Here is a 13,160-nt window from a genome sequence, read left to right on the forward strand (position 1 = left end):
TTGTGCGGAACTGCTTGCAGTGCAAGAGGCGCTTCGCTCTGTGACCGCCATTCCCATGCTTCCCACGGCCCGTATTATCATACGTACAGATGCCCTCCAGGTGACAAAGCTACTTAGACGAGTTAGTAGTAGCCCGGAAATCTGCCAGAACATACACAGTCTAGCGGCTGGCATACCAAATCCAATTCGTATTGAATGGACCCCGCGTGACCTTTTAAGTGCTCAAAGCCAAATAGATTCTGCGACCCGCCTTTCAAACTCAACATCTGAAGTGAATCGAGAAGTGGTTGGCGAAGAACGAACAAGCTTTATTAAAGGTTAGTAGTATTTATAGCCGTTGGCTAGCCACGTCACCGCAGCTACTGTCGTTAACAGTGGCTTAGCCGGTATCTAGGTAGATAAGCACGTGTTCATGCGTCACAACAATTCTCCCCTCTTAAGGAGTGAAGCGGTCGCGGTGTCGGGTGTTCCTTTTTGACCTACGCAGTGTCACTCCAGCGCCGCCAGTCACCGGTGCCTCGTTTGTACTGTCCTCAGCTTGTGAGCCTGACGGCGTTTGCATGTCAGCGCCCGCTTGACACTGGCTCTCGCTGCTGCCGTGCACTTGAGACTGCGGCTCTCCCGATATACTTGGGCTGTCTTCAGCCATTGATGCCTCCGTGGGGGCCTCGGGTTTAACCTCCGCTCCTTCCACACTGGTTCTCCTGGTCTTTAGCTGATCCAGGTGGCGACGATGTTGCTCCCCATCTGCGGTCTTTACGGTTGTCATGCGCGAGCCCTCGGTGGACTCTATCACACCTGGGCCGGCTTGCACGATAAAGTCCGAGCTAAGTCCAGACTTAAATGGTGTCTTTAGAAAGACCACGCTTATTTAAGACGGCTCGTGTTCCGAACGTCGAACGCTTCGGGTTCATGTTCACCAGAGTGGCTTCCCAGAACGGCCTCAGCAACCACTTGGGGCATTTTTCCTCGTAACACAATCTTAAGCCGCAAAAAGCAATGGCACGGATTTTACACAACGCAAAATTGGCGGAATGTGTACATCTTACAGCAGGGACAGTGCCAGCGCATCCCTGTATTTCCCTAATTTCTATACTTAGACACCTGGCGTCCTTGTGTCTTAACCAAGACAGCACTAGAGTCGTAAACATACAAGCGACTTATTCAAGTCAGGACTGAAGCCCAGTCTTAACTCCAGTCTTAAGCGGCCATGCTAGTGGCCTATTCTTTAGACTTCAGTTAAGTCTGGACTTAGCTAAGACAGTCTTAAGATTGTTTTGTGCAAGCGGGCCCTGGTTTCCACTTGTCACCTGCTCCGTAGTTCTTGAACCAGATTTCCCTGCGCAGCGGTTTGCCGTTGTTGCAAGCACCTGCAGAGGGAAAAGGTCGTGACACGATATTGTGCAGTAAACAGCGCGGCTCGTAACCGAGAAGCATGGAGGCCGGGGTTTTCCCGTTTAGATGGGGGGGTACGCCGATAATGAGACAGAATGTGGTCCAGGCGTGCTTGCAGACTACCGTGCGTGTTCTTGCTTAGACCTTGCTTCACAGTACGTACCGCCCTTTCCGCCAGGCCGTTAGACTGCGGCTTGTAAGGAGCTGTCCGCAAATGAATGATACCATTGCGCATCATATATGCCCTGAACTCCTCGCTACTAAACTGCGGCCCGTTATCAGTCACGAGAATCCTTGGCAAGCCGAATCGGCTGAACATTGTCTGCAGTGCTTCAATTGTTTTCATTGAAGTGGCAGTCTTCATAGCAGCAACCTCGATCCATTTCGTATGAGAATCGACCACAACCATCAACATGTGACCTTCCAAGGGCCCCGCAAAATCGACATGGATTCTAGACCAGGGCTCCTCCGTTTTCGGCCAAGGAACGGGTTGTTGTGCCGCGGGCATGCTGCCGCATTCTATGCATGTTGGACACGCGTTGACAAGCTTCTCAATGTCCCGATCAAGTCCTGGATACCAGAATACAGACCGAGCCAAGTTCTTCATGGCCGTTATACCTTGATGCGCGTCATGCAGCATACGCAGCATTGGTAGCCTCGCAGCCATCGGAATTACCGCACGATGACCCCAGTATACAATTCCATGGCTGCAAGTCAGTTCGTCCTTCCTGTGCATATATGCGCGTAATGGCTCCTGGCTGGGCTGCCAGTATCGTGGCCAGCCATTGTGAATGTATTGGCGAACTTGCGCGAGGTCGCTATCACTGCCCGTCATCTTGGCCAAATCACTCGCTGAGAGAGGACCAGAATTTAGGTGATCTGTTAGAAGAACGTACTCACGCGCATCATCTTCTGCAATCTTAGCGTTTTGCTTCTCCCGCACAGGCAAACGGCTAAGGGTGTCGGCAGGAATCAGTGCCTTCCCTGGTTTGTACTGAATTTTGTAGTTGTAGGCGCTCAGCAGGAGAGACCAACGCTGAATCCGTGCAGCGGCCATGGCTGGAACGGGCTTGTCGGGGCTGAAAAGGCTCACGAGAGGTCTGTGATCAGTGACGAGCGTGAACTGATTCCCGAGCAGATATTCCCGGAACTTTGTAACACCAAATACTACCGCCAATGCCTCTCTTTCAATCTGCGCGTAATTGCGCTCAGCAGCTGAAAGAGTTCGCGATCGGAACCCGATTGGTAGATCTTGCCCATTTACTCTGTGGTAAAGTACGGCGCCAACGCCACACGATGATGCATCGGTTTCCAAGAAAAGGGGCTTACTTGGATCGTAGTTTGCCAAGAACTTTGCTTCCTCTAGCAGCCGCTTCGTTGTTCGGAAAGCGTTATCTTGTCTCGCCCCCCACTTCCAGCGTGCGTTCTTTCTTAGTAGTTCATGCAGCGGCTCCAGAACCATAGCCAAATTTCCCAGAAATGCGTGGTAATAGGTTACAAACCCCAAGAATGCCCGCAGTTCCGCAACGCACGTTGGCTTCGGCATCTTTGCTATGGCGGCAGTGTTATCTGCCTTAGGTAACAACCCGTCCGCGCTTATACGATGCCCCAGAAATTCAACTTCTGTTTGCCGAAACTTGCATTTCTGGGGATGCAACTTAACACCATGCTGCCGGAAACGCCTGAAAACTTCACGCAGTGTGTCAGAGTTCCCGTGTTTTTCCGCGACTACTACGTCGTCCACGTAAACTTGAACGCCCGGAATGCCTTGCAGGATGCCTTCCATACGTCTCTGAAAAATTGCAGGAGCAGACGCTACACCAAACGGAAGTCGATTGAAGCAAAACAGGCCTTTCGGGGTGTTTACGACCAAAAGCTTCCTGGTTTCCTCATCAAGCGGCAACTGATTGTAAGCATCTTTCAAGTCGATAGTGCTGAAGACTTCCCCGCCGTTTAGGTTGGCGAAAATATCCCGTATTTTCGGCAATGGGTACTGCTCCGTAACGCATGCAGAGTTTGCGGTCACCTTAAAATCACCACACAACCGAATGGAACCATTCTTCTTGATCACGGGAACCAGAGGCGTGGCCCAATCCGCACTGTCGATAGGCGAGAGAATGCCATCTTTAACAAGCCGGTCTATTTCATCAGACACTTGCTCCCGCATTGCATATGGCACAGAACGAGCTTTGCAGAAACGCGGTTTCGCATTTTCATGCAACCGCAGATGAACTGCGGGACCGTTAATGCGCCCTAGACCTGGCGTAAACAAATCACTGAACTCTTCTATCAGTGCGCTAACGGAAGGTTGGTGCGACAAATCTTGCTCACCAGAGGTTGCATCGCTGGCAATGCTGAGGACGGGTCTTCCGCTATGCTCAAATGCGCTGATGATGTCACGTCCGCACAAGTCCGGGCCAGCACACTGCAGCACGGTCAGCGTCGCTTCCAAGGTTTTTCCCGCGTACGAGACAGGAAGCTTGAGCTGGCCCTTCACGGGGAGCTTGCCCAGGAAGCAGGACAACTGCAAAGACGTCTTGAGTAGCGCAGGCCAGGCATGCCGATGCTTGCAGTAGGTTTTCCACGTAATGATAGAGACCGGCGAGCCTGTGTCTACTTGCATCTTGATCGGAATCCCGCTCCAACGGAATGTGCGAATAATGGGCGTGGTCAAGTTAACAGACGCAGTGTACAAACTAAGTAGACAAAGCTCGTTGCCGTCACTTGAAGAGGAATGCTCTTCATAAAGTGCCACTCCTGGTTGTTTCAACGCGCACATTTTAGCTAGGTGCCCTTTCCGTCGGCAGCGAAAACACTCCGCCCGGCGAAACTTGCACTTCCCTGCCTTGTGCTCAGTGCTACCGCAACACGGGCAAGCGTCACCTGGGCTTGGTTTAGATGCCGTGTGCGTACGAGTTTTGTGGCAATATGGTTGGCCCTGCTGCTTGCTCCTCACGGCATTAATATTGCCATGATCCTTTGTCTTAACCATGTGGTCCACGTTAAGGGCTGCCATTTCTGCCGCTAACGCTATATCCTCGGCTTCTTTCAGCGTTAGCGAAGCTTTTGACAAGAGTTTCCGCTGAACGCCGGTGTCACGCAGACCGCAAACAAGTCTGTCTCGTAACATCCTGTCCCTTGCATTGCCAAAGTTGCACCTACAGGCTTGCTTCCGAATTTCGGCAATAAAGTCCTTCATTGTTTCGTCCGGACGCTGGCGTCTTGTGAAGAACTTGTACGACTCCGCAATTTCATTGCCTTGCGGCGCGAAATGCTCAGTCAGCAGCAGAACCAGCTGCTCGTAGGCTAGCTCTTGAATCTTGACCGGCGCGCAACGTCCCGTTATTATGCCGACTGTTGCTGTACTTAAAGCTGCCGTTAGAAGAGCCCGTCGTTTCTTCGAGTCATCGATTCCGTAAGCTTCAAAATAAGATTCCAGACGCACCTGATAGGCTTCCCAACTGTCTTCCGTTTCGTCGAAACCCGGTGGTCCGGCGTGGGCCGCCATGGAGCAGACAGTGCCCGGCTGTGGGCAGCCTCGTCGCCACTGAAGTGAATCGAGAAGTGGTTGGCGAAGAACGAACAAGCTTTATTAAAGGTTAGTAGTATTTATAGCCGTTGGCTAGCCACGTCACCGCAGCTACTGTCGTTAACAGTGGCTTAGCCGGTATCTCGGTAGATAAGCACGTGTTCATGCGTCACAACAACATCGACATCGCCAAACCTCATAAAATTGGACAATGCCACCCTGCTTTTAACAAGAAAGGAGCACCTCCGGCGCCGTACACGTGCTCTTATACCTCCGTGTACGGTAAGCCTCCCCCGCGGTCTAACCCGTGCAGAGGAGGTGGCGCTTCGGAGGATTAGAGTTGGGGTGGCCCTAACACCAGCAGTGATCCGAAAGTGGCCACAATTTCGGTATTTATATCCACACCCTGGGTGCCCCATCTGCAAGTCAAGAAATATAGAAGCTGACATCCATCACCTACTGTGGGATTGTCCAGCGTTGAAGCCAACGCGGATCCGGCACCTGGTGGCAGCTAGCCTCTCCCCCCATAATCCGCAGTCATATGCTGCTTAGACACTGGGACCGCATCATCGTTCACTACTCGATTTCATTGCATCAGCCAACCTTTTTTCATTTATTTGACCACACCCTTCATCCATCATAACATTCCTTTTATGCCCTGAGGCAATAAACTTCGCAAAAAAAAAAACTATACCCCTTCATCGCCATTTATTGTTATTATACTATTATGCTTCAAATATGAACATAATATAATTCTGTACTGGCGTCTTAGCACACAATCAAGCTTCCCATTTAGCTTTTTGTTTGCGCTCTAAACATATCAAGATGATGCAAATAAACGTCAGTCAATCGACTGATTGTCGAGCCCGCAGAGACTCTCTCCCTCCTCATCCTAGCTTACAATATTACAAATTACAATATTACAGACTTTTTCGCAGAAAATATTCGCCCCATGCTAAGAACTCTTCAAGCTGATGAGGTTAGATGGCGACAGATCCGGATTGAAACCTACAGCTCACCTTCCCATTCAAACCGAATACACTCGGTTCCTACACACTCAATTGGAAATTGTGCACGGAGAAGGCGGGCTTGCGGCCCATGATGGGGTCCTGCCAAAATAGTCCACCTGACAACCCAAAAGCAATGGGAAGCTTCCCTGTCCAATTCTGGACTTGAAGGCCGAATAATGTCACGCGCAACACGAGCACGGACACTAGAGGCAGCCGCTGGTGACCTGCACTATAGAACCCCACAGATACATCCCTTTTCCAAGTCTCCGAAAAGATATTGATTCATTCATCGCCATTGTCATCAACATCGTCGCCTCAATTTTTTCTACCCGTTTCTCCTGGCCTGATCCAGAACTTTGTGTTCCCCCGATACAAAGGGGAATGGCCGCATCAGCATCAGCATCAGCATTTTTAAGCAACGTTACGTTGCCTTTAAGGTCCACCTGGTAAAAAAAGGGAAGCTTCAGTACCAATCCATCCAATCCAATCCGTTGATGCACTGAGAAAGAAAGGGTGCAGACGCGTGCAGAGAGCGTAAAGAAGAAGAGCTCTGGCCATGGAGCTCAGGCAGAAGAAATCTGTCTCCCAAGAACAGCCTCCCAAGAACAGCCCACTGCCCAGTATTTCGGTGTCTGGGGTGTGCACTGTGGCAGCCAGCACGTGCACCACCACAGACTGCAGTTCTTCCTCCCCAAAGGATAGATCTCCAGCAGCAACCGGACAACACCGAGTAGAGGAGAGTGACAAACAGGGACGCCGGCACCGCCACAGATCTTTCCTCAAATCGCCGAGCAGGACGAGACCTGCACATCCGGGGTCAGCCAGACAGACCATTTCTGCCAAAAAAGGTGTGTCTTCTTGAGTTTTGCGGGGTAGGGGTCGTTAACAGATCACTCCTCATTCCGATTGCGCGGGAAATATTTGAAACAAATTTTGTGGCGCTGCCTTTCATACACGGTCGTCTAAACTATACTCATCCGTTGTTAATCTTTCCTAATACGAACTGGTTCCAAATTGCGTTGGAACTTTTCCCACACTTGTGAAATGTGCGGGCACTTGACATTGCTCGCTGTATGAAGTACAAGTTGTCCTAACGACATCGTCACAAGCGCTTTCGTTTGCGGTCGCCACAGTGAGCGAGATTCCCGTCCAGAATTCCGCAGCGCCAAGCTTGTTCCGCGTCCACTCCGCAGGCACCGCCGACGCAGTAACGTCGAAAAGCACGGATGGTGATGGCGCTGTGCCCAAGGATGAAGCAACACCCACGGCACTGAATGCCACTGGAGCTTCTGCAGAAGCGCTTAAAGCCACACAGAACGAAGGAGAAGCGCCGCAGAGCACAGTGACCTCGCAGCCGGACGCCGTTTCGGCCTCCGACGTGGGTGCCAGTGGCCGCCCCCGACCAGAAATTGACCAGGCTCGTACCCTTTGATGTTTGTATGCCACATGGAGCACAATAGGGTTATTGCGGAGTTGCTGTCTTCATCGGTCGACCGTGTTCGATGCAGCACTTGTGGTGTAAATTAATGCTCATGTCCGCCGCTAGTGTGCGCGGCGCTGGTGAATGCTAGGGAGTTTACATGTTTCGCCGCGGCGCAGCGGCGAAACATGTAGGCTCCCTAGTGAATGCCATAAAAATTGGGCAGCGCTTAACACCTTTAAAAGTAGATAAACAATAGCCTGGGTAGCTCAGTCGGTATACGACTGCACGCGCACAAAAGCCCCGTGCCATTCTATCATTTGTAGTATTTCGACTTTTTTGTCGCTTTTTTTTAACTAAAAGTGTTTCACTGCTAAATGCTCGCTGTGGAGCCTGCTTTACGCAATGCCTCTTTGGGCGTTTAAGGTGTCTCAAGGGAATAAACTAAAACGAGTCATGCATCACAGGCTCAAGGGCAAGTGGCGAGAGCCCCACGAAGAGCTCGCCTCGCGGATTCGCCGGAGGTGGGCGAGAAGCAACCAGGGTGTCGCTTGGATGTCCCCGAGGACAATAACGGCACTGGAGGTGAAGCCAGTGAAGCTATGGCTGTGCACGTGGCGAGTGTGCTGGACAATTTGTTATGGGACTTCCGGTCCGTGGCGCACGTTTTCAGGAAAAGGGAGCGGTCTTTGCTGGCTTCGGCCGAGGGAACGGCCCCGACATCGGAAACTGTGGACTGTAACTCCATCGTTATGATTCGTAAGTGGGATTTCGCATTTGCTTTTGACGCACGCCCCTTTAGAGCCGGTTCAATAGTCCCACAGCTCAGGTTACAGCAGTCAGACCTGGTTGGAAGAGGGAAGTATAAACAGTAGCAGCGCTATACGCCATGCGCAGCGCCTATAGGGGCGCCACTGAAAGCCGCCTAGCGGCGGCCATCGGAACCCGAGGCGGGCCTCATGCGGCAAGCCTGGCCGTGGTGCGCGCGTGCGATCTGCCGTTTGTGCGCGTCTCGCGGGTACTTCCGCGGTGACAGTGTGCGCAAGGGGATCGCCCTTTATAATAGCGGACATGTGTTTGATATCACGGCCGTCTGAAACTGCATCGTTTCCATATGCATCAAGTGTCTCCTGCAGACTGGCGTAAACAAGGTTGCGTATATATACGAAGTGCAGCTCATTTTGGGTGCCCCGCTTTCATTACAACGCCACCCTAATTCGTTAATTCCTTGACCTATGAACCAATGCTCTTTCTTTGCTTCATGGTACACGCTTGCTTCGTTTACATGCAATAAATTGCTACAGAAAACTAGGTAGCGTCTTCGAAACTGCGAGCGGTTTCGTAGCGGCGCGACCGCAGGAAAAGCCAGTGAGCTTGCAAATTCTGAGCATCAGATAAATAGCGCATATATTGGGCTCCTGTAGCAAGAGTTAAAATTTTTCATGCTTGCGCTTTACCACTGCCTGTACGGCATGAATTTCACGTATTCCGCCGTCAAAAAGGCAGATCGGGTAGATAATTTCATGGGGGAATGAGATATCAGCATATCTGAAAAGCCGCATCACAGGTTAGCCAAGAGCATGTTAGATTTAAACTTTATATCCTATTTTATTATTGTAATATCATGTTCATTTAATTTGTATCACCCTCGCGCCCAACTGCAGAATTACAGCGCGCTTTGTAACAAGCTCTATAACATTTAGATTGAATATCAAGTACAGCGACATGTTATGTTTTCGTAATCTTGCCAGCCAACAAGAACACTGGCTCTGGTCTTCAAAGTAATTGCATGGCAAGTTTCAAAACGCATATTGGAAATTGTCTGTTCAATAACCTGCCGCAGCGGCTCAGGCTACTGAGGAAGATCGAGTTATCAGGACCGAAGTCGACCGCGCCGCCCGCGTTTCAGTGGAGGCGAAACTCAAAATGCAACCATGGGCTGTGCGATGTCAATGCACGCTAAAGATTGTCTGGCTAAGCATTTAACAAATCTAATGCGTATTGTATATTCCCGGTAGCGGAGTCAACCAAATTTAAACAAGAAGTGTTCATGGAAGGTGCAATGACAAGCAGAAAACACTAAAAACATAGTTATCAATAGTTATCACTCAGCCCCGCCACACGGTAAATTTAATACCTTTTCCATCGAATGACGTTCGTTCAAAATGGTATTTGTTTGCTGCTACCCGAGAAAATATAATGACATTCGATGAAAACGACCTTAGGTATCGAATGAGTTTGAGGTACTCATCCGAATGCGATCAACGAGGAAATGTGTTATCTCGATGCCAGAGACTCGATGAGAAGATACACCCAAAATAAACTACAAACATTCCACCTGCAATAAATGCTACTGTGCTCCTATAATTGTGCAGCTTGTCATGTTTCTGAAATATGCCAAATGCCATCGTAAAAAAAAAAAGAAAAAACTGGCACCCATTGCTGCCAGCCAATCCGTAGCCACCGCACCCAGCGCGGGCGGAACAGGTCGCTCCTGCTGCCGCGGTCTGTCGGCGCCGAGTTGCCGACACGACGAATTTCTTTAGCCACCTTCAGAAACGCATGCTCTGTTGATTATGGATAATAAGCGCCTAATTTGATGAAGGAATAAAAAAAAATTACTATTTCCAAAGCGCTTCCAGCTACGGCTTTGATGTGAAACCGTTTAGGCGTTTAGGCATAGTGACGACTAGGGCCTAGCACGCGGCCAGAGCGCCGTCGTCGGCTGCTTTCGCGGGAAGCGTCGTTGCGGTAAGCTCGCGGTATCCGATGTGGCAAGCGTTACGAATTTGCCATATGTTTTCTTGATGAGGACAAGCTAGGGCATTTTTCGACGGGCCTTAATACTCAGAGCGAACGATCCGGTGAAAACGTACGGGAGTCAAGGGGGCTGTAGTATGATAAGGCGATACTCGAAGGTTCTATAGAAGCACCTTCTGAGAGTACACTAGATACTGCCTATTTTACGTGTTGATCTTGACACTTGCTTTAGTGCGCCAAGTGTACGCGTTGTTGAAACTCGTACGCGTTTCGCAGTCGAGCGCAGACGTGCGCACCTTCCGCGCCCTTTCGAAAACAAACGCCGCCGACATTGCCGCTGACTTCGTAATTGATAGTCCTAATCAACAGGTAGGTTACAAGGCATGCAAGACAGGAATGTCAATTTAAAGGCTGCTTTCGTTTACAGCGCAGTGATCTTCGCAACATATTGAAGACGCACCAACATTTGCATGTCAATCTCAGTTACCATACTTTGGAAATGACATTAGCTTTGGTCGTGTAGCAGCGCGTCGAAAAAAAAATGGCATTAACCTGAACAAATGTCATTCGGTGCGATTTCTTGCTTTCTGCGTCGAAAAACCACGATTCACGGCCGCCGTCGTTCTTGTGAAGCATCACTGGAAATTTATACAAACGTGTTCCTGGCAAAGGTTTCACGTCTGTTTGAAAAATCAACTACGCAGCAATTCTTCCCGGACATTGCTAAAGATTGACAGCGGCGTTATATCAGTTAAACCACGACCAAAGACGAAAACGCGACGCGCGCGCATAGAGGCTGACATGAACAGCGCCCGACCGAGCCCGCCTACGCTTTGCGGCTTTGGCGACAGGCGGCGTTGTCGGCGTTTTGCGCATCGCCTATAGTGGAGTCATGTCAGAGTTGTGTAACGGTGAGTAGCGCATAACTATTCAAGTGCTATTTTAAGGCGAAAGCCTTTATTGCCTCATCGTTGTCATCAGCAAAAGTGTCACGCTTTTGCTGCGGCTCTGATTGGTCGAGACGGGATGACATCATAGAAGTCTCGACTAATCACAGAGCATCACCATATGCCATATGTCAATATGTCAATCAATGATCAATTACTATTTAACGGCTACTAATTATCAATTACCTAATTGCTAGTTATTTAATAAGTACTAATTAGAGACAGTTGTGTAACTAGTTAATTACTAATTAATGCCGCGCACCCGGTAAAATCAACCGCACAGCAGTAAACGAACAGCTGCGAAGATACAAGGAGTGCGATCTCGTCGCTGCCAAGCAGAATTCACCGAATATAAATGCACTCGCAGAATATGAGAGAGTAGTCGCTCACTTTACTCAACGTTGGCTTTACTCGCAGCAGCATTCATCGATACATGCGCAACAGTCGCGTGGCAGAATGCAGCACTCGGGCTTTCGCCTTTCATCACTTTAGTCGCCAAAGTGTCCTAGAAGTTTTAATCATACATCTTGCGGAAGCCGTTGCAAATTCAGGTCAAACTCAATGCCTATAAGGCACTCATTCCTGTCGGGAATACGTACCCACGAGTGAAATTAAGCGTTTGGAAGCGCTCGGAGCTACCATGTACAGCATATGCAGGAGTCGGGCCACAGTTGGGTTTCAGTGCGTAAGCACCACTTCATGAGATCGAAACGGGTCATCAGATTTTGTTCTCTTGACATTTGACCTTCTATTTCATGCCGATATGACAGGTGCTGACAACTCGAATTTCGCAATTGAGATTAGAGGGTCGCACCGTGTTCAGCCGCACAGGAACGTCCTACAGCGTATTCAGGGCAGGACTTTATGCAGCTCCTGGATTAATGGGCAGCTTACAGCACGACTTCTATTCACGTTCTTCTGTACGAGGAACATTGCGCCTAACAACAAGGAAAGCAACAAAGATTGATCTTGCATAAAACCCGATATTTTCACTGCCTCTCTAACAGCACCACAAAGCTATAATGCATCTATGCAAAGTTATGTTTTCGCAAGACAAGACTGGTTTAACCATGGTTTTAACCACGCCGAACTTTCTTCTTGCGCCACTGCTGCTAAGGTGTCTGCCCAAAAGCATGAATAATACTGACCATAGAATAGATGGTCGCACTAACAATAAATGATACTGCAAATGACACGCACCACTATAATTTTGACATGAAATCGCGTTATATTTTGTTACCATTTTCTGACCACACTTCCTGCTCTAGCTATCCTTAGGCAAGTAAAGCTTCCGCCTTAAATCGTATAATTACCAGCCATTTTCATCACAAAATTGCAGTGACGTCACCAAAGCTGCCCCCCTGGCTGTTGATCATTGAGTTAGCTACGTTACTATGACAGCAATCACGCCCAAATGGTGGTCACGGAGTCTTTTTCGGTCTTGAAGTCGCGAGCTTGAACATAAGGGTTAGGTTAGAGTGTCTAGCGTACCAAAGCGACTCAGGCTATTAAGGACCGTAGTGGAGGGCTCCGGAAATTTTGACCACTTGCGGTTCTTTAACGTGCACTGACATCTCACAGTACACCGGTGGGTTGCTTTTCGCCTCCTTCTTAAGCGGCCGCCGCGGTCGGGATTTGATCCGTGGGAAAACTTTCAAACCAGATTTTCGCCAGCAACCGCGTCTATGCATGGCTGACGAACGAACATCACGGGTCGTATTGTGGACAGCATCACAAATATGTTACAAATATGTCCGCATGTGGGTATGCGGTGACGTATGTTACAAAACCTGTCACACACTGATCAGTTAGCCCATATCGGTCGATTCTGACCGGTAGGAGGGGATAATTGAAAGATTTGCGATGGTTTTTGTGACGTGATTATGATTTGATCGTTGCGTAGTTCGGCCCCAGCATAGCAAAAATGAACATTAGAATCGGCGTTTAGTGAGAACAAAAGAAGTGAGGGATTTCTTCTCTGTTGTTATTTCAAGTTGACCGCAGTCAGGTTAGCTGCTTGCTTCCTTCTTCCTGGGCCCCGCATACGAAGGGATCTGAAGAGGCTTGCTAATCTCCAGGGCTCAGTTCACAGAAGGCGA

At 49.5% G+C, this 13,160-nt stretch overlaps 1 protein-coding gene across 1 annotated transcript; it reads right to left on the reverse strand.

The window, feature by feature from the left end:
- Window positions 1-436: 436 nt before the first annotated feature.
- LOC146185161 (uncharacterized) lies at window positions 437-2,045 on the reverse strand. The gene is made up of 3 exons (XM_084607763.1): window positions 1,816-2,045; window positions 1,284-1,370; window positions 437-798 (listed from the first exon to the last, which is right to left on the reverse strand). The coding sequence occupies exons 1-3, from the start codon at window positions 2,042-2,044 to the stop codon at window positions 437-439; spliced, it is 678 nt and encodes a 225-aa protein (XP_084463889.1). The 5' UTR covers window position 2,045.
- Window positions 2,046-13,160: the final 11,115 nt, after the last annotated feature.

This window comes from Amblyomma maculatum, chromosome 6 (genome assembly GCF_055883805.1).
Source record: "Amblyomma maculatum isolate TAMU_Amacu chromosome 6, ASM5588380v1, whole genome shotgun sequence".
NCBI lineage: Eukaryota > Metazoa > Arthropoda > Arachnida > Ixodida > Ixodidae > Amblyomma > Amblyomma maculatum.